Raw genomic sequence first — 27,339 nt, forward strand, 5'->3', positions numbered from 1 at the left:
TTCCACTCGTCTCTCTCTGCACCACTGCAAACAACCGCCTACAGAATGTTTTGTACGACGCCATCTATTGCAACGCTCCACCCCTTGCGCCGCCTCCGCCCTGCGATTCGTCGAAAATCAATTCGGACTGCCCCGATAGGCAGTAAGGGACGCTACGCGTGCAAAGGTGGCGCGCTGCAATAGAAGGCATCGTACAAAACAGGCCCAGCTGCTTGCAGTGATTCAGGGAGAGATGAGCGGAACCACCCCGGTCTCCATAATCTACGACCCGCATACGGATACGGATACTCAATTTGAGATCTACCACCCCAGATTCGTGGTATGCTGCCTTTAAGATGCTATACTTTATTACGCTTTATTTATTATGCTATTTAGTATGCTTTATTTACTATGTAAATATTTGTTGCAAGCAACGTTTGCATAGCATCCACGTTTTTATTGGTTTCACATCGTAAACGCCAGCACATGCTTCACGTCGTAAGCTTCAGTGATAAATTCTGACCGCCTACCCCAACACTTGGCTAGATCCCACAACTGTGATTGTAATGGCGAGAAATCCGCAAATAAACCTCAAACGATTCTTAATTTAAATAAACGCGTTCGCGCATCCCAAGCGGATTGATGAACGCTAGACTAACTTTGATCTTCATCCAATAATAACAACTAATCAAGTGTGGTCTCGTTCCATTTCTGTATGTATTTGTGTGAATAGAATCCAAAAATCAAAAAAAAGGTGTTCAAACGTTTACGGCTTATCTATTTGGGTGCGAGATTAAGTCTTTTGGGGTGCAAGCTGTGTAACGGAGTTCTGGAAGCAGTGTAACGCTAGTTAAGAGACGCGAAAAACGGGAATTTTGGGCGGAGACCCCGTCTCCCATAAAAAGAAACTCTCAAACACGGATTTCATCTTCTCAACTGCTCTTCACATTGCTATGAATTTGTTTTTAAGGTTTTCCTGCTTAACTGTAGACGATAAGTGAAATTCAGACTGTTATGGAGGTGGACGATGTCGAGTTTGCTGAAGCTTTTCCCGGATTAACTCGTGGATGTACGTCCAAATCATAAATGTATTCTTTTACTGACACCTATTGTTATCTATAACTATCTTTCAGATATACTTTTGAACTGTCGAGAAATTCATAGAGAAGAAAAGTTGCAAGAGCGGAATTATTGTCGGAATAAGTTCGCTAGGGCCCTAGAGAAGGTGATCTTCGGAGAACACGAATTTCAGCGATTGAGGAGAGTTGCACTCAGGGACCCACATCTAGTAGACTTATTAAAAGAGGTAAGCGACAACAGCGACGTTTCTCTTTCCCCATTGCATGATTGAAAACTCAGGATCATTTCGATCGAAGAGGTCAATTTTAGATCTTTTTTCGCTTTGAAGTACCTCTTGCGGATGAGACTAATGGAGTTTATAACTTTGAAAAAGAGCTATGGAAATCAGTGGTGAGAGCATTGGATGAGGATGTGTGGAGAAGAATAAATCGTCCAGCAACAGATGATGAGAATGAGGAAGCACAAGGTAAAGGAACTTAAGCGAAAGTGAATCAGTCTCAACCCTAATGATGGGACTAATTGATGTGTAATAGTTTAGTTTTTTATCCTCCCAGACAATTTTTTTTTTAGTTTTTTGGGCGGGTGTAGTGTAGCGGTTAAAGGTTCCGCTGTCTGCACGATCGATCGGCAGTTCGAGTCCGTCCTCGTGCTCAACGAAACCTTCATCACTCCGTGGCCGATAAATTGGTACCAGACTTGTCTGGGAGGATAAAAACACTGACTTCATACATCGTCTAGCCCATGAATTCATTGTATAGGCCAGTTACACGTTCGGAAACCTCAAACGATTCTGAATTGAAGTGAACATGGAGGAGGGGGCATCCCAGGCGGATTGATTAACGCCAGAACATTATCCTTTATCCTTATCCTAGTTTAGTTTAAAAAAATGAATAAATTGAAAAATTCCATTTTTGGTCACCACAATTGTTAACGGAATGAGTGTGTTACAGGAGTATGCACCACTGGAGAAAAAAACGTGCATAAATATCTGACATCTTCCTTTTTAGTTTTTAATTTTGCGACTATTTAGAGCTGAACGAGGACCTTTTTGATCGTCTGCACAGGGAATCAAAAGACAAGGCCCTATTTCATCGTCGCAACCAATTCGCTAAAGCCCTGGAAAAGTTCATCTACGAATCCGCTTTGGGTAACCGAGAAACAGAACTACGAAGAGAGTTATTATTAACAACGTCAAAGCGAGAAAACACATTCGTTATGGATAAATTTAAAGAGGTATAGCACACTTTTCAGTTTTTCCCATAATTTCTGTAAATGCACATCATTTCTACAAAACTTCTTAAGTTCTTCTTCGAATGTGAACAAATGGAAGAAGATGAAATGAGAGTCTATGGAGAAGCTAAAAGAAACGAATGGGAGGAAAAAGTATGGAGAGAAGTAAGGAAAGCTATTGACGCAGACGTAGGAATAAGAAGAAGAGAAGCAGCGAGAAGGAGCGGACCGAACTAATAACATGAAGTCCTTATTGCTTCATTTACATGACCATTGACCCTACTGACACGTAAAATTCTCTCTCTTAAATATTTGACTGATCTTGTTGTAGTTTTTTTTTTCTCAGAAACATATACCTCTGTGGATAGGCGTCTCTTTTCCATCTGAATATCATTATTAGGTATTTATATTCTGTTTAAATGTTTGTCAGCTTTTCCAGAAGAAGGTTAAACTATCGCTTTCGTCTTAATCACCTTTCTCACTTTCGTTCAACATCTCCAATGATTTCAAGGGAATTTCGGGTTCGTTGTTGAATTTTCAGAAAAATCGTCAATACTTCGAACCAACTGTGCATATGGAAATATATGGGGGCAGATTTGAAAAGAGGAATAATAAAAAACGGAATAAAATGAAACGTAAAATATAATTTTTCACCTATCTACAGAACTGCAAAGAGATTTCATAAGAATAAAGGATAAAGTGATAAAGTGTCTGGCGTTAATCAATCCGCTTGGGTTGCGCCCTCACGTTCCCTTCAATTCAGGATCGTTGGAGGATTACGAACGTGTAACTAGCTTATACCATGACTTGCGGTGGCTGGCCGATGTGTGAAGCGGGTGTTTTTATCCTCCCAGAAAAGTTCGATACCAATTTATCGACCTCAGAGGGACGAAAGGCTTGGTGAGCACTATGGCGGACTCGAACCACCGATCGATTGTGCAAGCAGCGGAACCTCTTACCGACTCCGCTACACCCGCCCTCATTTGAGGATAACAGGCATTATGTGTGGCGTCTCAGATAAACTTCGAAGAGCAAATAGGCTACGTTTGCCTCCACTGAACATTATAATGGTTACACCTACAATTACACTTACCTACACTGTCATTTGACAACACATTTGATGATAAAAACGGATGAAAAAAATGGAAAAAAATAAAAAAATAAATGGATGAAGTGCACGTCATTGACCAATCCTTACGGGGATCCGTCTAGACGTTCGACTGCAGTCCGGAATCATTGAGATTTTATGAAATTGGCCCGTACAATAACGACTTCTGCTGGCAGGCTGATGTGTCAAGTCTGCGTTCTTATCCTCGCACACGAACGCCGTGCAAAATTTTTCGACACTACAGCGAGGAAAGAAAGAGTTAGCACTGAGGCGTTTTCGAACCACCGATCGTGTAGTCATAACCGAACCTCTTACTGGCTACGCTACATCCGCATCGATGTGAAACTGTAAAAACAAGAATGATGTGTTTTATGGAGATAATGCGAGGATTTTGTTTATTTTGTTCAAAAGTAAACCTCAAAGATGAGAAACAGAGTGGGTCTACTGGGCGCTCGTCCAAAAAACATAAAGGCATCAACCCAGAACCCCAAATCTGAGGTGGCGCGGATTTCAGGTGGAGTATCCGTATACGGGGTCGTAGATTATGGAGATGGGGGTAGTTCCGTCCATCTCCCCCTGCATCTCTGCAAACAGCCGCCTTCAGAATGCTGTTTTACACGAGGCCATCTATAGCAACGCTGCATCCCTTGCATCACCTTATATGGAGAGAAGGGTGATTCCGTCCGTTTCTTCCTAATTACCGTAAAGAACGGTTTCGAGGATCGGCGACTATTTCAACGGTTATTGGGGCGCCTGACGCGTCACATTTTCCGGTCTGTTTTTTGGAATTAGGAAGAAAGGACCTCCTTTCCATAATCTACGACCCCGTATACGAATCACTCCACCCGAAATCCGTACCACCTCAGATTCGTGGGGTGATGCGTTTAAATATAATGATCTCATCTTAATAGGTCACGTGCAAACATTACAGCATCCTTCTACAAGTAGTGATTTCAGCAGTAGGAATCAATATCTAGAAGTGTGAGCACTTGGTGGAATAAAAAACTTTAGATCGAACATTTTCAGTACACAGCTTCAAAATGGGGGGAGCTTTGGAATTTTCATCTTAATCATGAAGAAAAAAGTTACGGAAACAACCACATATGTGTTTCGATATAAGTTAATGATACAGAAACAGAAGTTCACTTTTTCTACAGACTCTACTGTGTTTAAGCAACTGACATGCACGATATGACGACAGAGGACGGAACCGCAACTGCTCAGCGAAGAAAAAAAAACTTTAGAAAAAATTAAATGATTTCGTTGACATATTCAGGTGATAAGATAAACGAAAATGACGCCATTCAGCGATGCAAAAAGTTTGTGCAGAAGATCGGAGGAAGTTCGATAATTGTTTTATCAGAAGTGAACTGTATTCTATACACGTACAAGGTGAAACCTAGAACCCAAACCCTAGAAATGGGAAATGACAGATATCGACGGTGGATTCGATCCGTCGCTTATTCTCTTTCAAAATTTAATTAGTAGAAGGATAAAGGATAAAGTCATTGACGTATCAAACGGCTTGGGGTACGCCAACGCGTTTCACAGTGATTCGTGATCGTAGAGGTTTCTGAACGTATGTTAGGTATAAAAGCTAAAAGGATAAAGTTTCTGGCGTGAATCAATCCGTTTGAGATGCGCCCCCACGTTCACTTCAACTTAGAATTGTTTGAGGTTTACGTACGTGTAACTGCCCTCTACAATGGCTAGCCGATGTGTCAATTCAGTGTTTTTATCCTCCCAGACAAGTCTGGTACCAATTTATCGACCCCGGAGGGAAGAAGGGCTTGGTGAGCACTAAGGCGAACCTCCGATCGATCGTGTAGGCAGCGGAACCACTACTCGCCTACACTACACTTGCTCCATCTTATGTATAATAGGGTCAAAACAGCATGAAGCACTGTGCTTTTGCGTACGCGCTCGAAACGGCGCGCAACGCAGGTGGGACCGTCGCAAAGTGCAGCGATGAGTGGTGCCAGCAGGGTATCCAGTGCGCTTCTAACCCCTACTCTCCACCGCACCGCCCCGAGAGAAGCCGCGTACGCAATTGCACCGTCTCCTTTCGACCCTACTCTATGCTATGACATGCGGGAGCGAACCGTTGTAGCAAATCAGTGTTTTTATCCTCCCAGACAAGTCTGGTTCCAATTTAGCAACCACGGAGAGTTGAAGACGTTGGTTGGCAGTAGTGAGGTTTCGAACCATCGACCGTGCGGCTACAGTGTAACTCCATACCGACTGCACAACACACGGTTCATCCTGAATAATAAAGATATAAAAATAAGGATAGAGGCGAACAGCTCTTTTATTGGGAATTGTTAATAGTGGTAGAAATGAAATGTGTTCACAAGTCTCATATATGTGTTACTAAAGCAGTTGGTGTAGCAGTTCTAGTAGCATATATGTAAAGCTTACAACCATATTTTTGAAGAGAGAACACAGAAATAATTCACTTTCTTCTCTGATATCATTTGCCGCAGAGAAAATATAACAAAACTCTTTTGCATTTGCTTCGTCATGCCCATCCACATATCCTATTCATCGGATTCAAACCTTGAACTCCATTCGTTTATCGCTTTTGAGCATCCAACAACACATATGTAATAATATCTGTGGCTTTCCTTTCTTTCTTATATCGACGATGATTTCGGTTCACGAAGTGAAAAAGTGTCATTTCGCAAATTCTCGCGGCTCGCACCATCCGGACCCCCACATTAGATCATAACACACAAAAGCATGTAGGAAGAAGAAGTGTAAAGGGGCGACATTATGGGAAGGGACCTAGCCAAGCAGCTTATAGTACGGTCAAAACGACATGAAGCATAGTGTAGCTACGTAAGCAGCAGCAGCTGCGCTCAAAGCGGCGCTTTGGAGGCAGCAGGTGGATTTGAGTTGGGACCGCATCGCGGGCTGCAGCGATGGGCGGTGCTAGCGAAGGTCCTCACTCGATCCTAACCGCTACGCTTCATCGCACCGCTTTGTGCGCAACTGCTTACGCAACTGCACCGTGATCCATGTGGTTTTGATCCGACTATACGCAGCTGAGCACAGCAAACCGTCCACTCTATGCCACCAGTGCTGGCCGATCGGTTAGTGATCGCACACATTTTTGATTAGCCTGTTTAGCTCACATCTGCATTCAAACCTCATCCGGACAGCTATTTCACACGCTTTGCATGCAGGTACGTTTACAAAAAAAATCTGGCGTAGTTATGGCCTCACCTCTGGATCAGATTTTCACCTAATAGACTTTCCTTTTGTTACCTGACTACCTGTTTGAGGAGGAAATTTCACTACAAAGAATTCTTCTGTCTACTCGACAACTTGATTGTTTTGTCTCAGAGCCCACAAAATTGGAAAAGATAACAAATGAGGTGGCGAAATGAAATGATAGACAATAGATAAGAAAAGCTTGAGGAAGAAACCCTGAATTTCCACGAAACGTTTTTTTAAATCGGTTGAAAACGAATAAATGGAGGTGACAGAGTTCAACGATGTTATTCTGTCGTGTACCCCACTCATCATGCGACTGCCATCTTTACTTTTGCTTTTTGTATTAGCAGGTAGGACAATTAGGAACAGTATAGGTAGTTAAATAGAAAAATCAACAAGGTTATGCGAAAGTTCGACTTTCTTTGAATCTTGGCATAGAGATTGTAACTTGTTGATAGTCGAATTTAAGCAACAGCCAAGATTGTTAACAAACTTTATTACGGCTAACGTTTCGGCGTTGTCGCCTTCGTCAGAGCCTGAAAAGTAAGAACATTTGCAATATATCCTCTCAAATGTCTCATCCAGAACAAGTCATCTTCCCCTAGGATATTACACCCGGAAACAAAAACCAAAAAAGCCTAAATCGTTGTTCCTACCTCAGTAGCCGCGTTGCGGTGATGTTAGCGGATATCCGCGTGGTGCAATCGCTCCGCTGATACTAATTAGGATGCGACCCGCATATGACCCCGTAAATCAAACCCACAAAGGTCTTGATACAGAGCCAGCTCCTTGGTCACGGCTAAGCACTCTTCCTTTCTATTCATTTCTGGACCTTTTGCATTTATCCAAAACGCTTCTAAAGCTCTGCGAGCTATAATTACTTAATTAATTACAACAAAGTTATAATTCCACTTGGCTTAGTCATTTATATATTTATACAGATATTATATTTTTTTCAGCTAATGCCGCTTCGTCTCAAAATCATGGATCCGGTTCCTTGACCGTTGAACATACATCCACAGAGCTGCTACTGAAACAGAACACCACTGCTTGTGACTCCTTCGATGAGAATGAAATGAAGCAACTGTCAAATATCGAACAAGGACTCCTTAGAGCTCAAAAAGTTTTGTTAGATAAAGGAGAGCAGTCCGCTTGGGATGGGAAAACAAATGAGGATATTGATGATGCATTGGTTAATATTGACATAGCAAAAGTGAACTATTCAAAATTTCAATTGAAAATTGTTTTAGAACATATCGAAAGAGCGCTTACATTCCCATCAACAAGAAAAGGTGACGCATCTAAATACACCACATATGTGACCACTTATCTAGTCGGAGCGTCACGTAATCTCTTGAAATTGCTGTCCAGCTGCTATCCAGGTATGGATAAAGAGCTGGAGAAAATTGAAAAAGTCTTGAGAGATATTACGGGGAATCTTGACCATGATGCAAGAAGAAGAACGGTTGCCAGACATATTAACGATGCTCTTGAAGAAATTGTTCCAAAAGTCCCTCAAAAGCAATGAATACTGTTACATGTTGCTTTGATGCTGGTTGACAAATAAACATATGTTCATGCTTGTTCTATGCACACCATGCACAAAACTTAAAACACATTTCTCTAATCTTTCTAGTGTTTGTGAAATTTTTATATCATCATTTAGAAGAAAAAAACCTATGGTCAATTTATAGTGAATAGTTTTCCTCGTATCTCCTATGATAGTCTTTGTACTGCGCTTGCACCGCAAGCTCTCATACAAGAGAGATCGCAAGAGTACACCTCTTAAAAACCTAAGGCAGCATACCACGAATCTGGGATGATACAGATTTCAGGTGGAGTATCCGTAGACGGGGTTGTAGGTTATGGAGACCGGGATGGTTCCGTTCATCTCTCCCTGCATCACTGCAAGCAGCCGGCCACTGAATGCTGTTTCGTACGATGCCTTCTATTGCAGCGCGCCACCCTTGCACGCGTAGCGTCCCTTACAGCCTATCGGGGCAGTCCGAATTGATTTTCGACGAATCGCAATGCGGCGGCGGCGCAAGGGGTGGAGCGTTGCAATAGATGGCGTCGTACAAAACGGAATTCTGGAGGCGGCTGTTTGCAGTGATGCAGGGAGAGATGAGGGGAACTACCCCCGTCTCCATAATCTACGACCCCGTATACGGATACTCCACCTGAAATCCGTACCACCCCAGATTCGTGGTATGCTGCCTTTAAGTGCTGAAGAACTGATATTCAGAAACTCAAGCGACTAGTCAAAGCCAGCGTATCATGAAACTGACGTAGTACGGAAACCTCAAAGAACCAGTAGGGTTCGAGTTGTAGATTAAAACTTAGCTCGATTCCGCTCAACTTCTCCTAATCGTTATAAAGAGAATAAATAAGAGGAAAATGATAAAGAAGAGCATAAAAGTAATAATAACGCATTTTTATGAGGTAAGTAATAACGTAACTGCCCTCCGCAGAAGCCGTGTCAATGAACGAGCGATCGAAGAGATCAGTAATGCTATTGTAAATTAACTGGAACATGTGCTGCCCCTCAGTGTGGTAACATTTGCTGTGCGGTTCCAAATTTGCTAGAAAAAAAAGTTGTGTATTGTAAAATTCTACCTAAGAAATTATTGCTAATTATTACTGAATTTACACGATCGAATAACTGAATTCGATACCAAGCTATATTGCACTTGATTATCGCCAGAATACTGTACAGAGGACAACAGCATTATCGTCCGATACCGGTTCGGTACGATATAAGAACTGTACGACGGGGAATCGTGGCGTTAGCCAGTGTGGTAGCGTTCTCCTCCTAAGGTACAGTACAGAGATACTATCTTATAAACAGCATAAGAAGGCATAATTGAGAAATGTCTGCAGCGCGAAATCACAGCAATTTCCTGCAATCAAGAAATTAGTGACCTGGTGAAATATCAACAAAAACTACTGATTAGGAAGAAATCTTATCCTGAGCGTTTTGGATTGGAGTTATTGCCTTGTTGTTGTTAGCGATAAACGTATCCTCACCATCTGCCCGGACTTGTATGGAATTTTTCGCATTTTTGCTGCCGATTCTCATGTCTTATGAGTCCTTATTCCTTTTCATTACGGGACGATATACAATAGTAAAACGGATCCTGAACTATAAAAGAAGAAGATCAAAAAAGGGGTTGATGTTCTGTTCATGTCTAACAAAAAAATTATCTGCCTTTTTCAACTCTTTTCCAAAATTGCAAGGAGTTGTGAGTGTGTGCGTAACGATACGCTAAACAAACACAAATTGATCGGCCGAAAACAGCCGATGCCTTTACTACGCCGGCGCTAGTTCGTCGGTCAATCGACCACCTTCTCAGTAAACAAAACTGGCAGCAGTTTTATCTTTGCATTCGATTTCAGTGTATCAGCCTTTCTTTTCTTTTTCTTTTTATTTCTGCTCATCTTTATTCTACCCTTTTCTCGTCTTCTTCACATTTTTTTGCTAAGATCTCTGTTTTATTTTTTCCAGAAAAAAACCATATATTCTAATATGGGGTTCGAGAGATTGTTCGAAAATTTCGAGAACGTGGAAAAAGTTGAAGAATGTAAACTGATTGGTAAGCTAGCTTTCCAATGATGTTGTTATTTGTTCTGTTTTAGTTCCTTTTCGGAAGTTTCTCCTTTATTTACGTCTTGTACGTAATTCTTTCCTTTGAAAAAGAATTATTTTTTAGTCGACAATTTTCTTCTGTGCATAGAGGTTTTTGAAATCATGCCTAAAAGAGGGGATAATTTTGGTGAAAAGGTCTGGACACAAACATCTTTCTATTCTCTATATTCTGCTATGAAAAGAGGTCAGATGTAAAATGTTTTTAGAACTAAAAGCAACAAATTTCCAAATATTTTCCTTATAAAATATTAATTGAAATAAAAATGATTAATATCTACAACACAATTAACAATATAACTAGTAGTAATATAATTAATAATAATATAATTAGTAATAATAGCTCAGTCCGGAAATTACATCTACACGAAAATGTACTCAAATTCTTTTACTCAGCTTCTTTCAATTTGAGAAGATTTCCGGCTATTCCTGGAATATATTGTTTTATTTGAAGGAGGGCGTAGCGTAGTGATTAGAAGTCCCGCTCCCTGAACGATTAATCGGAGGTTCTAATCCGCGCCAGCGCTCACCAAGCCTTTCATCCTTCTGGGATCGATAAATTGGTACCAGACCTGTCTGGGAGGATAAAAACACTGACTTGACACTTCGGCTAGCCCCTGCAAGTCGTTATATGGGCCACTTACACGTAAACCTCAAACGATTCTGAATTGAAATGAACGTGGGGGCGCATTCCAAGCGGACTGATTAGCGCCAGACACTTCATTTATTTTTGTTTTTATTTTTATTGTTTTGTTTAAAAATTGTTCAGTTTTATTCTCTTCACACTTTGCACAAAAACGCACACAGAAAGAGAAAAAAATTAAAAATCGTTGATACTATACTTCTACGAAGTTGGTCGTTTCAGTAGGTGTGAATGCAAAAATTGTTTACATCTTTAAGATAATACCCCGATGATCGGTAATCAGTGCTGAACGTTTCACAAAATCTTTGATTTCGCCAAAGCTGTCGATTGGGAACCAAAAGATTTTTTTTGGAACTGGAAATATTTCATGTTTGTAATTCGCGAAGAGGTGGGTGTGGCGCAGTCTGTTAAAGGTCCGTTGTAGCCACGCAGTCGATGGTTTAAGACCGCTCTAGTGCAATCGAATCCTTTCATCCCTCCAGGGTGTTGGTGCCAGTCCTTTTTGGGAGGATAATAAGGATAAAAACACTGGCCCGACCATCGGCTAACGCCCACAAGTCATTGGATAGGCCAACACGCGTTCCAAAACCTCAACGATTACGAATTCCAGTGAAACCCGTTAGTGCATCCCAAGTGGATTAATATGCCAGTGACTTCCTTTCTCCTTTTGCCTAATTCGAAAACACTTTCATTAAACAAAAAGTGAAAGAGAAGATAAAATCAAGATCTAAAAAGCTCAATGTCAAAAGAACACCGATGCCGAAAAATCTTGTCCTCTAACCACTTTAAAAAGTTCATAATACGCAATACTCGCTTATCTCCTGCACTTACAAATAAAACATAGAAAGTCTGTTTATGTGCAAAATTAGGTCGGAAGGCAGAAGGCAAATTCTTCAAAACCATTTTAGTAGGTCAAATTTAATCCGGGGTACTTACACGTCCAATTTGGTAGGGTTTAAAATGTGTAGAACCTATCTAAGAAGATTGTATATCCCTTTGAATACATATAATTCCAGAAATTTCCAATTCTCAGAAAGTCGCTTTCCTACAGCTAAGGTTTACCTTTCTATTAATTTCTAATGTTGCTCTTTTTCAATTTTTTTTCCAATTTCAGTTCTATTTCATTTCATGCCGATTTCCGGCAAGTGACAATTACATGACAATGGAAATATCGAAGTCCCATATGATGTCGAACAAGATTTTCGAAATGACCTCCTGATTACACAAGGATGTTAAAGGGTTTGTCCAACTTTGAGAAACATCCACGAATCTTACAAACTCGTTTTCGGTCCGTGGGAGTGTATCTGCCGAACACACCAACGCCAAGAATACGGAGGTATTGAAGTAACCAACGAAGGTTGACGAAACTTTGCCTATTTTGAAGCTATTCATTTGACAAGTCAAAAATCAATTTTAAACAATTAATAGTAATTTATTTTTTAATATTTGGAATTAGTGGTTTATTTCCTTTGGAATGGTATGATTTCAAACTTTGATTTTCCCCATTTTAAAAGATCGCAACGATTGCAATATCAATCCGTCGAAACCGAGCCTTGTGATACAAGTTAGTAGCCGTCCTGGATCTGGACTGGATCCTTACAGTCTCCCTGATGGCTCTGAATTTTATAGCCTTCTGACTATTGCAAGACTAGGAAGACTATAGGAAGACTATTAACAAATCTTCGGCTATAGTTGTTAGAATGTGTATCAACTAATTAATTGAATGATAAAAAATAATATATAATTAGGAAATGAATTGATCCAATGTTTTTTCCCCGACTACACAATCTACACTACTTATTTTGTGCCTGTTTGCAGCAGCAACGTAAACTTTGACCAGTCTCGCAATCAACTCAACAACAAGTGTGCTGTGATAAGGAATCTGTGCTACCATTTCACAGTATGAACAATACTACAGCATTAGCACACAGATCAACATCAGTTATTTTACGCCCAAAAGAAAGAAAATCACCCACACATTTCATCACAGCGTTTGGTTTATCAATTGATAGTACAGTTCAATTTTCCTGGTCCCGATAAACACATCCACCTACGTGAATGCTGAACTGCACTCAACACTTCAATGGGAGAATAAAGTAAGGATAAAGAGTTTGTCGTTAAAGTGTCAGTCCGCTCAGGAAGCGCCACCACTTCATTTCAAAATCGTTTGAGGTTTACAAACGTGTAACTAGCCTGTACAATCATTTGCGGGGGCAAGCCAATGTGTCTGTGTCAAGTCAGTGTTTTTATCCTCCTAGACAAGTCTAGTTCCAATTCATCGACCCTGCGGGATGATAGGCCTCGTTGGCAATAGGGCGGTTTCGAACCATTCGTTTCGGAAAGTCATAGCCGGATATCCTATCTGCTACGCGCCACCACCGCTCTTGAAAGGTTAAAGTCGGCCAAAACTCAGCAAGTAGTAAAGATTTTGGCAACATGGAGCGACTCTAATGTAAAAAGTGACCCCTACACAAGAAAATCATAAAAGATCTTTTATTTCTCTCAATGAAGGGCATTTTTACTCGCCGCAACATAAAAATTCTCATTCTGATAACATCAAACATCAGCCTGGCGCAAATGCTGGTCAAATTTGATGAAGCATGTAGAAAGATAGGTCTTCGGCTGAACCTGGCCAAGACGACCTTCATGAGGAACGGATGGGTTTCTGATGTCCTATTCACGCTCAACGGAACGAACATGTCCAATTGCACCAGCTCCGTTTATCTGGGTCGGGAATTGGACATGATGAACGACCTGACACCCGAGCAGGGCAGGAGGAGACGAGCGGCTTGGAAAGCGTATAAAAGCATCGAGGATTTAGAATCGAAGAAACCAGAAACACCCGACTCCATGCTCACTTCTTCAATACCACCGTACTTCCTTCTTTGACCTTTCGGTTCGCAAGCAGGAAAAAAAAAACGCGGTAAACTTCTCTGAATACGCAATCGCAAGAGTGATGTTAGAGCTGCCAGGAGTGCGAAAGTTCGACTTTCCTTGAATCTTAGCATAGAGATTGCAACTTGTCGACAGTCAAATTTAAGGAACAGCCAAGATTGTTAGCAAACTTTATTATTTATTGCTTTATTACTTTATTATTCTATTAATGTTTCGGCGTCGTCGCCTTCGTCAGAGCCTGGAAAGTCAGATCATTTGTGATATATCCTCCTAAATGATATATCCTCCGCGAGGTGCAATCGCTCTGGTTATACTAATTAGGATGCGTTATCCAAAACACTTCTTAAGTTCTACGAGCTATAACTTCGGGTTCGCATGATAGGATCAGGACATCTATGCAGAAAGGAACATTTTCATGGCATTGTCTGCGGTGAGCTCCGAGGGGAGTTGCTGCATTCGGTTGTTTCATCCCCTTTAGATGTTCTTTAATACGAACACAAAGGGGTCGCCCTGTCTCGCCGATATGTTGGTCCCCACATGTTTTGCACGAAATTAGATTGACCACACCAGAGACCATGCAGTCCTCTTCTTTCCCCAATGGGCATATTGCACAGTCTGGAGTAGGACAGAAGCGATCGTACAATCCATTTCAAACTAGTTGCTTTTTGAGATTTGTTAGAGGTATTTCCACAGTTCTCACTTGTCCTCGAAACTGCATTTCACCAGACTAGCAGGTATAGCTTTAGCTTTTTTTTCAAGTCGTGGGTTATGAGGGGCAGACAGAAATTGATCTTACTCGACTCAACCACTGTGGCATATTCTCGCTGCGCGCCAAGATCTAGCCTACGCGCTAGCCTACGCGCGTGACCGCTAGAATTCGCGACACGTTGTGCTAAGTTGATCGCATCGATAATGTAGCGCAATATATTGCAAATGTTCTTACTTTCCAGGCTCTGACGAAGGCGACAACGCCGAAACGTTAGCCGTAATAAAGTTTGTTAACAATCTTGGCTGTTGCTTAAATTTGACTATCGACACGATGTTAGAGCTAACCTGCTTCACAGCAGTGAGAGACTCGAAGTTCGCTTCTACGTCAATGATCAAAGATCAGAGAGTTAGGTGGGTCACACATGTGATGAGCTTCAACGTCAATCGTTGGACTACAGTGAAGACCGCCGATCCGATGGTCAGATTTCTTCACGAAGTCCTTCAAGAAAATTTTGAGCCTTTTCATGTCCATGTCCTGCGCAAAGGGAGAAACCACTGAGCGCTTGAACGCTATCGGACAAGTGGAAATACGTTCGACAAAATGCAAGCATGCCAGATGCGACAACATTATTTTTTTATAGATTATAAAACATCACGGATAGTATCCTCATTAACACCTTACTGCTAGAACTATCACCATATATGATTTTAATAGCACATCCTTTGTTGCAAACACTCATGTAGATGTTATGAAGTGACATTCACAGCATTGAAGAAATTTTCAGGAAGTGTACCACCATGGCTGAAAGGCACAATGGTGCGTAATGGTCCGGGTATGTTCAAAATTGGAGACACTGAGTATAGACATTGGTTCGACGGAATGGCCTACATTCAACGGTACCACTTTGTAGACGGAAAGGTATATAAGGAAAGATGGCAGAGAGACGTTAACAAACCGCTTTCATCGTAGATGTACTACTCTGCTCGTTATTTGGAAAGCGATGACTATAAGAAGAACATGAAGGCACAACGTATAGTGGCCACATCATTCGGTACAAGGACATTCCCGGATCCTTGCAAAACGTTGTTCCAAAGGTTTGAGAATGTTTCTTAGGCTAGCATTAGCCGACCGATTACTGACTAATTCTACCGTTCTGTTATGATTACCGAAAAACTGAGTTCAAAGTGACTACCTCAGAATGTAACTTGCCTTATAGGAATGAATTCAAGATCTTTTGCTTCTTTAAGCGCTAACAATTCTGGATGCTATTGTAAAACCAGTTGATAAGTCATAGATATGTGTACACAGGCACGCTTGCAAATCCAAAACATTGTATTCTGGACAAGAACCAACGATAGGTAAAGGGTAAACAATAAAGTGTCTGGCGTTAATCGATCCGTTCTTGACCACGTTCACTTCTATTCAAAATCCGTCGAAGTTTACAAAAGTGAAGGTAGCCTGTATAATGGGGTCAAAACGACAAGAAGTGATGCTGTGATGGCTGACGGTAGGAAATGTCCTTACACGATCCAAAACGCTACGCACCACCGCGCCCTTTCGAGCGCAGCCGGTTACGCAACTGTCTGTGCTTTATGTCGTTATGACCCAATTATACAATGATTTGTGGAGGCTGCCCAATGTAACAAATCAGTGTTTTGACCCCCCAGGACTAGACTGGTATCAATTTATCGACCCCAGAACGAGGAAAGGTTTGGTTAGCACTAAGGCGACTTCGAACCATCAATTGATTGTGCGGACACGGCGGAACCTCTTACCGACCGGGTCACAGCTGCTCAAAAAGTATATATATGGCTTACTTGACTTAATCGGCGGGCTGATGTCATCGCCTGACGCGATTACCCGCATCTTCGCCAAGGTGTACCGTCCTTGAACACAGCTCTGCCCAACCTTCTCGATCTTCTGCGAGAGCTTGCACACAATCAATCCATTCGTCGCTATTCCATATTCTGCGAAACCTTACGTCTCGCCTGAACTGCCTATCCACGTCGAGTGCCCTCAGGTCCTTTTTCACCACCTCAGTGCAGAACTTCCGTTTTTGGTCAGGCGCTTCCAGCTCGAACCCGACGAACTCCTCAGAAATCGTTGAACAAGGCGATCTGCCGGTCTCTTTAATATATGACCAAAGAAGCGAAGACGATGTACTTTAGCCACTTTCGATGGCCGTGCAAGATGTTGATGTTTTCCACGTTTCATCCGCCGGTATACCGCATCAGTTTCTGCGTAAAGATCTTCATTGTGACATACCCTAGGCCAAAAGTAGCCAAGTAGCCATCTAAGCAGCTTTCGTTCCGTGCAGTCAAGCCTCTCTATAACAGTTCATTTTGCTGCCCAAGTCTCCGATCCGTACATCATGATGGGGCGAATTGCGGATAGGTAGACTCGCAGCTTGACTTCGTTGGTGATAGGGGTCGACCACAGACATTTCGTTAAGGAGTTAAATGCAGAAGTGGCCTTAGCGCATCTTTGCTGAACATCTCTCTCGTAGCTGCCGTTGTTCTTCAGCGTACAGCCCAGGTAACAGAACTCATCGACGAGTTCTATCGGTTGTCCGTCCACCCTGATTCCCGTTCGAGGTCTCGAAGAGATCCACATCTGCTTGCATTTATCAGGGCGTAGGCGTAGTCCGTAGGCTGCAGCCAGCTTCGATACAAGGTTGACAACATGTTGAAGTTTCGTACTGCTTTCCGCGAATATAACGACATCGTCGGCGTACTCGAGGTCAGTCAAGGGGCACCCTGATGGTGCTAAGACAATGTCGGCAGGACACTGGTCGACTGTTCTTCGCATAATGTCGTCGATGGCGAAATTGAACAGGAAGGATCCTGCCACTGCCCCTTGTCTTACTCCAGTTACCACTTCAAACGGTGTTGTACATCCAGCTGGTGTTCGAACTGCAGCAGTTGTTCGTTGATTCATGTCATCAAGCAAGCGAACGAACTTTCCTGGTACTCCATCGGCGCTCAGCGCGTTGAGAAGACGGCCTCGGTGAGGAGAGTCGAACGCGGCTTCAAAGTCCACAAACGCTAGTTGCATTGGCTTCGAATACCGCTGCCAGATTTCGATCACTCTCCTGACGATGAACACCTGGTCATCGTAGATCGGCCAGGATGAAAGCCAGCTTGCTCGTCGCCCGTTGTTTCTTCGCGATGTTTAATGAATCGGTCCAGGATAATGCGATCCAATACCTTGTACATAACACGCAGCAAAGAGATTCCACGATAATTCCTGGGATCCGTGACGGATAACTTCTTGTGGAGGGGAATTATAATAGCGTGCCTCCACGAATCAGGTATCCTTTCGTCTATCCATATTGAACGGATGATCTTTGTCATCTCACGAATCTCAGACGGAGGAAAATATTTTAGCATTTCTGCGCTAATCCTGTCGTCTCCACCAGATTTTCTATTCTTCATTTTTTGAATACACACGAGAACCTCCGACTCGGTCGGTGGCCCCTCGTTAACCGCATACGTCGGTCTATGAACGTGTTTGAGTTCAGAAGCTGACGGTGCTAGCCGGTTCAGCAAGGTCTTGAAGTGTTCCTTCCAAATTGGAAGGGTTGCTTCACCGACAGCTACCCCATTGGCAGTGTTGAGGACAGGGAAACATCTTTTCATTTTGCCGCTATACTGTTTTAGTACAGCATAGGCTTTCCGCGAGTTCCTGTCCTCCCACGTCTTCTCAAACTCCATCGCTCTTGACGTCCACTCGGTATCGCGGTCTTGTTGCAGTTGACGACGCAGCTTCCTTCTAAGACGCTTTTCCTGATTGAAGTCACCAGCGCTGCGCGCGACACATACAGAATTGTATGTGGATTTTGTTTTCGCAGATGCAAAGGCAAACTTCTTCCGCGGCAATAGAACCGGGAGCGTTTCCCTTGCAGCGTCCTGGATGCACTTTGTGAAGGAATCCGCATCGCTAAGCTTCTTCCTGGTCCGTACTCCAACATGAATAGACGCACGTTGGCGGAATTTAGTTCTTCATTCATCGTCTTTCAGACCTACCATGTCGATTTTCGGTTGAAGAGGAACTTCTCGATTTCCCTTGTGGAACCGTATCTTGAAGCTGAGAAGAATTGGACGGTGGTCAGAGTCGAACGCGACGTCCCAAACAGCTCTACATTTTCGGATATCTGACTAAGGAATGTTCCTCGCCAGAACGTGGTCGAGCTGAAGCTTAAGAGTCCTCATCTTCCGCTTGCGCTGCTCTTCAGGCGTTAAAAGAGTTGACCCCTGCCACGTGAGCTGATGGCGTCGATGATTCCTCTTAAACGTGGAAGCGATGATGAGGCCCGTCTGTTCGCACAAGTCGACCAGACGGTCACCGTTGTCTGACGTGCTCTCCCTACATAGTACCATTTTCCGAGCACATCGGATTGCTGTTCGAGTCCCATCTTCGCATTTGCGTCGATTCCAACAACGACCACCTGCTGGCTTGGTATTTTAGACATCAACGCATTGATTTCATCATAGAAGGCGTCCTTACTGTTGTCCTCAGCGGTTTCCGTATTCCTTCCTTACGATCCAGAGTTTACGTCCTCTGCGATCCCGCAGTCGTAAAAAGGCGCATCTAGACGACGTTGAGCCAAATTCCTCCACCAGGTTCTTGTAATCGTTCATCACAGCTATCGCGCAGCCACCTACTTTGATCTCATCAGCATCGCCGCAGTATATGGTGTAATTTTCGATGCTGATGACGGGCCGATCTCTCATGCGTGTTTCCTGTAGTGCAGCAAAAGGCACACAGAGATATCGCAGAAGTCTGGATAGAGCGGCTTGTTGGAGTTCACTCGATAGTGGTCGGCAGTTCAGCGTGACGAAACGAATGGTTGCTGCCAAAGATTCCATGCTCCCTTCAAGCAGTTGACCTTTCAAGTTATGGGCTTTGGCGGTGTGCTGGACGACAGCACCTTTTTGCAATGTATGGGAAGCTTTCGCCATATAACAGTGCAGGTTATATAGCTCGTACGTTCCCAATGCGTACATTCGAACGCCTGATTGCGTTTAGTTAAAGCAGGACCACCACGTGCAGGTAGCAATCAGACTCGTATACGCGGCCCCACTCCACATCTGACTCCAAAGATATATATATATATCTTTGGAGCGGAGTCAGATGTGGAGAGGGGAGTGCCTTCAAGCTCTGCCTCTCAAGAGAAAAGCAAGAAAATGCCCCAAGTTTAATCGTGGACATCTCTGTAGTATGAACTCCATATAGACCTATTCTCGTTTGCCTCGCGTATAATTGCGTAACAACAGTACACAGCATTGCAAATTGTCGCAGTGGTTGTGATCCAGAATTGTGATTCGGTCATAATAAACCCTTTAAGAACTGTAAATAAAATGCGCATATGAACTGTTCTATGGGAAACAGTGTTGGAGTACGATGACAAATGAGAGTTTGGTTTCAGAAGGCGGAATCCACCATTTCTCGACAGTACACTTCAATCGAAATGAATTAGAAGCAAATTCGCTAGAGGCTAAGCGTTAACCCAACTAAGACATGCAACATATAGTATGGTTAAAACGATATAAAGCTCAGTGCAGGTGCATGATCGGCTGCGTTCGGAGCGACACGGGGGAAAATGCGGTTGGGGTTGAGGTGGGACCATCGCGGACTGCAGTGATGGACGGTGCTAGCAATGGCCCTCCCTCGATTCTAACCGCTATGCTCTAGCAGATCTCTTTGACCACATCTGCTTACGCAACTACACCGTGCTTCATGTCGTTTTGACCCTACTATACTCCATAAAAACTTGGTTAAAGGCAGCATACACCGAATATGGGGTGGTACGGATTTCATGTGGAGTATCCGTATACGGGGTAGTAGATTATGGAGACCGTGGTGGTTTCGCTCATCTCTCCCTGAATCACTGCAAGCAGCCGGCCCCTGAATGCTGTTTTGTACGATGCCTTCTATTGCAGCGCGCCACCCTTGCACGCGTAGCTCCCTTACTGCCTATCACGGGAAGTCCGAATTGGTTTTTGACAAATTGCAAGACAGAGGCGGCGCAAGGGGTGGAGCGTTGCAATAGATGGCGTCGTACAAAACAGCATTCTGGAGGCGGCTATTTGCAGCGCAGGGAGTCATGAGCGGAACTACCTCCATAATCTACGATCCCGTATACGGATACTCCACCCGAAATCCGCACTCCCTCAGATTCGTAGTTTGCTGCCTTCAAATGAAAAATGTGCTACTGCCAACAATTAGATGTGATTTCGTTTTTTCTAGGTTAGCGTCGTATTTCTTGCCGGATGACTCCCTTGACAACTGTAGTGTTGCCTTCACTACTCTTGGCGACGCTGTGTATGCATTGACTGAGTCGCCTTATTTGGTTCGAATCGATGTCGACACACTTGACTATCTTGAAAAGGTTTTCCCTGTGATATTATAATAAGCTGAAATCAATATTTGATCTGATTAAAATTTACAGGTCGATATACGTGAAAAACTAAACGTAAGCCTTCATATCTATTCGGCTCATCAGCACTCGGACAGTGATGGGAATCTATACAATGTTGGCAGTATGTTTGGCCCCTCATCAAAATATATATTTGCAAAAACAAAAAATCCACTTCATGTTGAAAGTAAGTTTGATTCGTTCGGATTTCTCTGAAGTCATTTAATTCTCGTAAAATCACTCTATCTGAATCCGTAGTCCTTAAGATTCTTCGAACAGTCACAGTTTCGAGAACACGGAACTGTTGGGCACGGTCGCTGCCGCAAACACTTGGGCACCCTCGTATTATCACTCATTTGGCATCACTGAGAACTATTTCATCTTGTTTGAAAGTCCAGAAAGGATCAATCTCAAGAAAATCATATTCAAGTACGCATCATATTATGTCATAAAAATGTACACAGTTAATCTCCCACTCTAAAACTCATCCTTTCCTCTATTTCTGTTCAGATTTCCTACAAAGGAATGAGAAAAAATCTGAGTTTCTATAGAATAATTTAAATCTTTGAAGTAGCATCCCTACAGTTATCCTACATACTTCATAATTGCTATTCTAATAGATTAAATTTACTATTCATTTTTCTTCCTCACTTTTCAAAAAAAAGCAATAATTTGAAAAAATTTAAGAAAAAATTCTACGACTTCAAGAACACCAAAATTACGCAATGCACAATTTTGGCAGATTGCTCTGAGAAGCCATTAAGAACGTCGTTAACTTGGGATTCTTGGCAAAATTTGTTTCTGTTTAAATCTCGCTGAAAACAACTCGACTTAAATACATGGTAGAGAAAAATTGTGATATTAGAGCCTGAAGCAAAAGTGTTTTTCTATGATTTAAGAAACTTCCTCGCCACTTCATTCAATGAATGCATGTATTGGGATGATAGCCTTGCAGTGAATGTGATCCTATTCGACAGGATCAATTCTAGAACTGTGGAGAGGAAGGTTCGGCAGCTTGTTATTCACGCACGAAAAAAGAAATATTGCTCCAAATGAATACAATCAATGGAAAACTTTAAAAAACGTTTCATAGATAACATCCGATGCGTTCTTCACTTTCCATCATGCTAACGCCTTCGAGAAGGACGGGTTCGTTGTCGTTGACTATTGCAAATACGATAATCCAGGGAGCTTCGATGATTTGCTTCTGGAGCACATGCGTAGTGGTTCGCTTATCTCGAAGGTACAGCTATGTTTTGACCGATCCCGTACAATTAAAGTACTCGTTTGTACTCCCTCAAACTAGGATAATTAAACCTTCACAATACAAAATAATGATATAGAAAGTAGCGAAATGAACATAATAGCGAATAACATGCGAGGTTAGCGTAATAGAATGAACTACTGAATGATACGCTCCTAATCCTATCCTATAGTGAACATAAATATCGTGCCTAAATATATCTCATATACAGATAAAAATGAGAAAACGCGAGAAAAGGCACATGTTGAGCAAGAGAAGTGATGAGTAGCACTGAAATGATTGACTGTTTCGTGGATTTGTGCGCCAGCTTATATATCGTCTTCTGATTGCAGAGGAATTCACAGATGTTCCCCGAATTGTGCAAAAACATACAGAAATTTCACAGACGTCAAACGGAGCTGTGCAAACGACATCTGTGAAATGAAAATACAGCCCTAAAAAGAGCAACATTCCACAGAAGCGCGTTGAACGCTCAAGATACTGAATCGAGTTTAGTATAAGCTATATACAGCGTTCTGTCGCAAAATAATCAATTCCAGCTAATAAGTGTCCTTAACCTGTGGAATTTCAGTTCCAAATTCCATCGAAATTTCAGAAAGTTCGTTACGATTCTGTTGCATTATTAGAGCAGAGATGCACACATGAAAGGAGAAGTACAACCTTAGTGGTTATGCAACATCACGTAATAATTAACGAAGTCTTGGAGGCGGCATACCACGAAGTTGGCAATGCCCGGATCTTTCCATGACGGATAGGGTTTGAAGGGTGAAATTATGACTGTGAGTGTAATCACACTAACTCCCCCCTAATCGTCTCCAAAAACAGTCTCCGAGCTCAAATGCTTCTACTGGGCACCTTGTAAGGCGCCTGCGAGCGAGCGGACAAAAGTCAATAAGGTCCCCTCCGCGCAGCCTATTCAAGTAATACCAACGAATGGGCTTCTGAGAGTATCGTCGCGTTCACGTGATGGTGCGTCACAAGGTGCTTCGTACGTGAATTCGAACTCGAATATCGTTCCCCATAGAGTTTTTTTAAGACGACTAAGTGGAAAAGTTCACGCTCATACTCATACTAATCTACACCCTGATCCTATCTCTGCGTGGAGAGAATCCAACATCGTCAATTTCATGATAGGGTACCTTTAAGAAACAAACAGTCTGGTATTTCATCCGTGCATCGCATTTCTAATCGCTCAGCATTCAGTTCCCCACATAGCATAAAAGAATTTAGAGTTCGAAATTTGTGTCGTATCTCCATCGAATGATAATTCCTCTGCATGTGAGTGACAAGCACCAGCCGGGTGATGATCTACTATCCACATGTGAAATGGCGAATGGATGTGAAGCAATATTAAAGGAGGACGGCAGCATCCATTGTAAAGACAGGAGAATTTGTGACATTCGTACGTTATTATGCCTTTGAACAAACCTTATACATAATAGAAAAGCAAATTTTTATTTTAAGCTTTTGAATTCCCTCGCTACTGTTACGACTTAAACATGAAGGAGTATCGTTACGTCTATGGCGCCTGCCTAGGTCACGAGACGGAAGCGAAACGAGGTGTAAGTTTCTAATTCGCATAAGTTGTCGGTTTCTCAGGGGAAATATCTCCTAGGTGAAAGTCATGTGTAAAAGAACATGTTCAAACGTTGTTTTTTTGCTTCTTTCCACTTATTCAACAACCTCAGGGTTTACGTCAATTATTGTTGTTGCTTGTTCTTGTTTACAATGTACATTCTAAACCTATTTACTACTTTATTTACCTTCAAAGTTTTTTCTCCCCAAACTTTAACTAGAATCTAATTGTTGTCTTTCCCCATTGAACAAAATTCCCTCGCTGTTAATGCGGCACAATCGTCTTGATAAGCTTTTCCTTGGATCTTAAGTTTTAATGTTAGTTAGCCCACTCATATTTTTACACAAACACGTTCTTTACAATTTGATAGTTTTTAAACCACAAATGATCATCCATCAATGTGTTCACCATGACTGTCTCTCACGGTGCTCCACTTTTTGGGAGGGTTACAACTTTTTGCGATTGGAAGCCAGTGGACTGACATCCGAGGAAGAACTCAACCACTGATGTGAGGATTTCAGTGGAGGAAATGAACAGTTTTCGCTTTAAGGTATGGTTGAGGCCCCGGATTAGGTAGTATTCCAGTAGGGCGAGGACGAGAAATAAGGTGGATCGCGAACATTTCCCAACCCAGGGCTTCAAGTTAGCGGCGAATAATCGAAGCGACATCCAGCTACGTGCTGTGATGGGGGAGGCGAACGGCGGCGCGTATCGGTGGCTTTTGTGGAGTTGGAGCGGCTCGTAGGGCCGCCGCATGTCGACTTCGACGTCCCCCGAGCAGTTGCCAAGCAGCAGTTTCCATCACACTATTCCCCACAGCTCCCAGAAACAATGGAGACCTTCTGAAGACCTTCCGTAAAGCTGCCCGTAGAGTTTAGAGTAGGACGGTCGCGCGGATTGGTGACTCAGCGGTTTCGGTGGTTATTGAGCGCACTGTTGTGTACAGTCAATAACCACCAAAACCGTAGAGCCGCCAAACCGCGTGCCTGCGCGGCTGTGAACTCTGCGCGCAGGTTTAGTGTTCATATGATTGTTGCTGAAGCGGCTTAACGCCTCGGAGGAGCGAGTAGGGACGCCAACTATCATTATCGTAGATGACCCAACTCTCGTCTCCCTTGACTATATCCTGCAGAACCCTCGATCAGTGCAAACGAAGCAGCGATGACTGACAGATGCTCACTTGGCATGAACGGTTGGTCTAGGATACCCATCCAGGCAGAACCTATCGATAGCCTAGACTGTGAACCTTGATGGTGCACTCACTAACATAGTAGAACGTTGACGGTGGCATGGGTGGTGATAGCGGCCGCCTGACGTATGTACGTAGCGTATGGCGCTGCTTCCAGTCGTAGATGAGGATCACTTGGAGAGGATGTCGATATTTTTGCACTGCAGTGGTGGCACAATAGAGATTCTTAACTACTCTCTTAGTTACCTTCCACCTGGCAACATACAGAAACGCCTAGCTTTTGTCTGAGCCCCAGGAGAAAGCGTATTCTAACCTTCAGATGTCAATTTTTTTTCCAAAATGTAAAAAAAGAAGTAGCCAGCCTAGTATATAAAAAGTTACAAAGAGCGCGAAGGTTCGACTTTTCTTGAATCTTGGCATAGAGATTGCAACTTGTCGATAGTCAATTTAGCAACAACCAACCCATTGTTAACAAACTTTATAACGGTTAACGTTTAGCTTCGTCAGAACCTGGAAAGTCAGATCTTTTGTGATATATCCTCTCAAATGCCTCATCCAGAACAAGTCATCATTCCCTAAGATGCCACATCCAAAATCGAAGCCAAGAGTCAAAAACGTTGTGCTTACCTAAGTAGCCGCGTTGCCGTGATATTAGCGGGCCTCCGCGTGATAAAATCGCTCCGCTAATACTAATTAGGATGCGACAAGCATTTGACCCCCTAGATCAAAACCCGCAAAGGTCTTGATACAGAGCCAGCTCTTTGGTCACAGCTATGCATTCTTCCTTTCATTCTCAGACTTTTGACGTTCATCCAAAACGCCTCCAAAAGTTCTGCGAGCTACAATTTCTGGTTCGTACAATAGGATCGTGGCAGCTATGCAGAAAGGAGCATTTTCATGACATTTTCTGCAATGGGTTCCGAGAGAAGTTGCTGCCTTTGAATGTTTCATCCCATCTAGATATTCTTTGGAGGTTGAGGTCGCCCTGTTTCGCCAATATATTCTTTGCCGCATGTTTTGCACGAAATCATATAAACTACACCAGAGACCGCAAACTGCAGTCACCTGCCTTACCAAATGGACATATTACACAGTTTTCAGTCAGGCAAATGCGATCGTGCATTCTGTTTCGCATTAACTGCTTCTTGAGATTTGTGGGAGGCATTTCCACAACTCTCACTTGGTCATTGAGACCACACCTAACCAGACTGGCCCTTGTCGCCTTACTCAGGTCGTCGGTTATGAAAGGTAAGTTTCGATTTTGGATTTAGCATCTTAGGGAATGATGACCTGTTCTGGATGAGGCATTTGAGAGGATACATCACAAATGATCTGACTTTTTTGACTTTTCAGGCTCTGACGAAGGCGACGACGCCGAAACGTTAGCCGTAATAAAGTTTGTTAACAATCTTGGCTGTTGCTAAATTGAATATCGATGAGTTACAAAAAGCACCTCAAATTTGAACAAAAAGCAAAATTTATCCTTCTTTTCTTTTTGAACCCTCTTTTTTTGAACGGTCTTTCGTCTTACAACTATTTCAAATACTGTGTAAATCATACGTGAATAAATAGGCACTGGTTATTTACAGGTTGTGAAAGTTGATATGAAGGAGGAAAACTATAAGGCTTGGCACAAGGACGCAGCCGATCAAATCTGCGCTGAGCCTATACTGGTGAACAGACCTGGATATGAAAAAGAGGATGAAGGTTTGTTCACTTCACTGCTTTGAGCTTCAAAATTCGGATCAAAATCATCCACAGAACTCGTTAGGATCGCCAATATTCAAAACTCACGCACGGTAAATTGACTTATGACGAAACCAGAAAAAAGCGACGAATGTGGAACAAACACAAAACTAATCTTTCTGATATGAAGAGGGATTATTACGTCAAAAATGTTGTAAATGAATAATTTGTCAGCATGTTTCATTGAACTGCTTCAGGAGTGTTGCTGGTTCCTGTCGTCACAATAAACGAAAAGGATACACCCTATGTTGTTGTGTTGAATGCGGAAACTATGGAAGAACAGGGTCGTTTCCTCATTCCGCAATCACGAATTCCTCTTGGATTCCATGCTCATTATGTACCACGATCAGATTTGTAATTTATGCTGGAAGTAAACAAAAATTTACCAGGTGTTCATCAAGTTTCTTTCTTCTGGATATAACATGACACTGACTAACTCTTTGCCTCGGGAACCAACTTCTTCGAATGTTTGCAGCAGCTTTATAGTGGGGTCAAAACGACATGAAGTGCGGACAGTTTCGCAAGTGGCTGCGCTCGAAGCGGTGCCATGGAGACAGCGCTAGGAGTTCTAGAGACGTTGTAGAGACACAAGTGTAATTCACACAATTCAATTCACACACCTTATTCTGGATTACTAGGAAGA

General features: G+C 42.6%; 6 protein-coding genes across 10 annotated transcripts; 4 read left to right on the top strand and 2 right to left on the bottom strand.

The window, feature by feature from the left end:
• Positions 1-993: 993 nt before the first annotated feature.
• Positions 994-2,526, top strand: RB195_011782 (uncharacterized protein; the record flags this gene model as incomplete). Its single annotated transcript, XM_064193348.1, has 5 exons — positions 994-1,048; positions 1,113-1,285; positions 1,369-1,525; positions 2,090-2,292; positions 2,362-2,526. The coding sequence occupies 5 exons, from the start codon at positions 994-996 to the stop codon at positions 2,524-2,526; spliced, it is 753 nt and encodes a 250-aa protein (XP_064050931.1).
• Positions 2,527-6,872: 4,346 nt separating this feature from the next.
• Positions 6,873-8,141, top strand: RB195_011783 (uncharacterized protein; the record flags this gene model as incomplete). Of its 2 annotated transcripts, XM_064193349.1 has the most annotated exons (4): positions 6,873-6,963; positions 7,573-7,805; positions 7,864-7,931; positions 7,985-8,141. In XM_064193349.1, 4 exons carry the CDS (start codon positions 6,873-6,875, stop codon positions 8,139-8,141), a joined length of 549 nt encoding a protein of 182 aa, XP_064050932.1. The 2 variants fall into 2 exon arrangements, with proteins under 2 accessions (XP_064050932.1, XP_013308490.2); XM_013453036.2 differs by having other exon boundaries at positions 6,924-6,963; positions 7,573-8,141.
• A 1,998-nt stretch (positions 8,142-10,139) lies between these two features.
• Positions 10,140-15,861, top strand: RB195_011784 (uncharacterized protein; the record flags this gene model as incomplete). Of its 2 annotated transcripts, XM_064193350.1 has the most annotated exons (4): positions 10,140-10,206; positions 15,288-15,421; positions 15,473-15,597; positions 15,798-15,861. In XM_064193350.1, the coding sequence occupies 4 exons, from the start codon at positions 10,140-10,142 to the stop codon at positions 15,859-15,861; spliced, it is 390 nt and encodes a 129-aa protein (XP_064050933.1). The 2 variants fall into 2 exon arrangements, with proteins under 2 accessions (XP_064050933.1, XP_064050934.1); XM_064193351.1 differs by lacking the exon at positions 15,798-15,861 and having other exon boundaries at positions 15,473-15,616.
• Positions 15,862-16,840: 979 nt separating this feature from the next.
• RB195_011785 (uncharacterized protein) lies at positions 16,841-17,557 on the bottom strand (the record flags this gene model as incomplete). Its single annotated transcript, XM_064193352.1, has 1 exon — positions 16,841-17,557. One exon carries the CDS (start codon positions 17,555-17,557, stop codon positions 16,841-16,843), a length of 717 nt encoding a protein of 238 aa, XP_064050935.1.
• A 29-nt stretch (positions 17,558-17,586) lies between these two features.
• RB195_011786 (uncharacterized protein) lies at positions 17,587-19,509 on the bottom strand (the record flags this gene model as incomplete). 3 transcript variants are annotated; one of them, XM_064193354.1, is made up of 3 exons in its annotated part: positions 17,587-18,411; positions 18,529-18,640; positions 18,755-18,882. In XM_064193354.1, 3 exons carry the CDS (start codon positions 18,880-18,882, stop codon positions 17,587-17,589), a joined length of 1,065 nt encoding a protein of 354 aa, XP_064050937.1. The 3 variants fall into 3 exon arrangements, with proteins under 3 accessions (XP_064050937.1, XP_064050936.1, XP_064050938.1); XM_064193353.1 differs by lacking the exons at positions 18,529-18,640; positions 18,755-18,882 and adding an exon at positions 19,168-19,509; XM_064193355.1 differs by lacking the exons at positions 17,587-18,411; positions 18,529-18,640; positions 18,755-18,882 and adding an exon at positions 19,018-19,464.
• A 514-nt stretch (positions 19,510-20,023) lies between these two features.
• RB195_011787 (uncharacterized protein) lies at positions 20,024-27,054 on the top strand (the record flags this gene model as incomplete). Its single annotated transcript, XM_064193356.1, has 10 exons — positions 20,024-20,067; positions 20,753-20,894; positions 20,955-21,108; positions 21,188-21,350; positions 21,821-21,926; positions 22,015-22,164; positions 23,416-23,587; positions 23,650-23,747; positions 26,540-26,657; positions 26,894-27,054. The coding sequence occupies 10 exons, from the start codon at positions 20,024-20,026 to the stop codon at positions 27,052-27,054; spliced, it is 1,308 nt and encodes a 435-aa protein (XP_064050939.1).
• Positions 27,055-27,339: the final 285 nt, after the last annotated feature.

This window comes from Necator americanus, chromosome III (assembly GCF_031761385.1).
Source record: "Necator americanus strain Aroian chromosome III, whole genome shotgun sequence".
NCBI classification, from domain to species: Eukaryota; Metazoa; Nematoda; class Chromadorea; order Rhabditida; family Ancylostomatidae; genus Necator; species Necator americanus.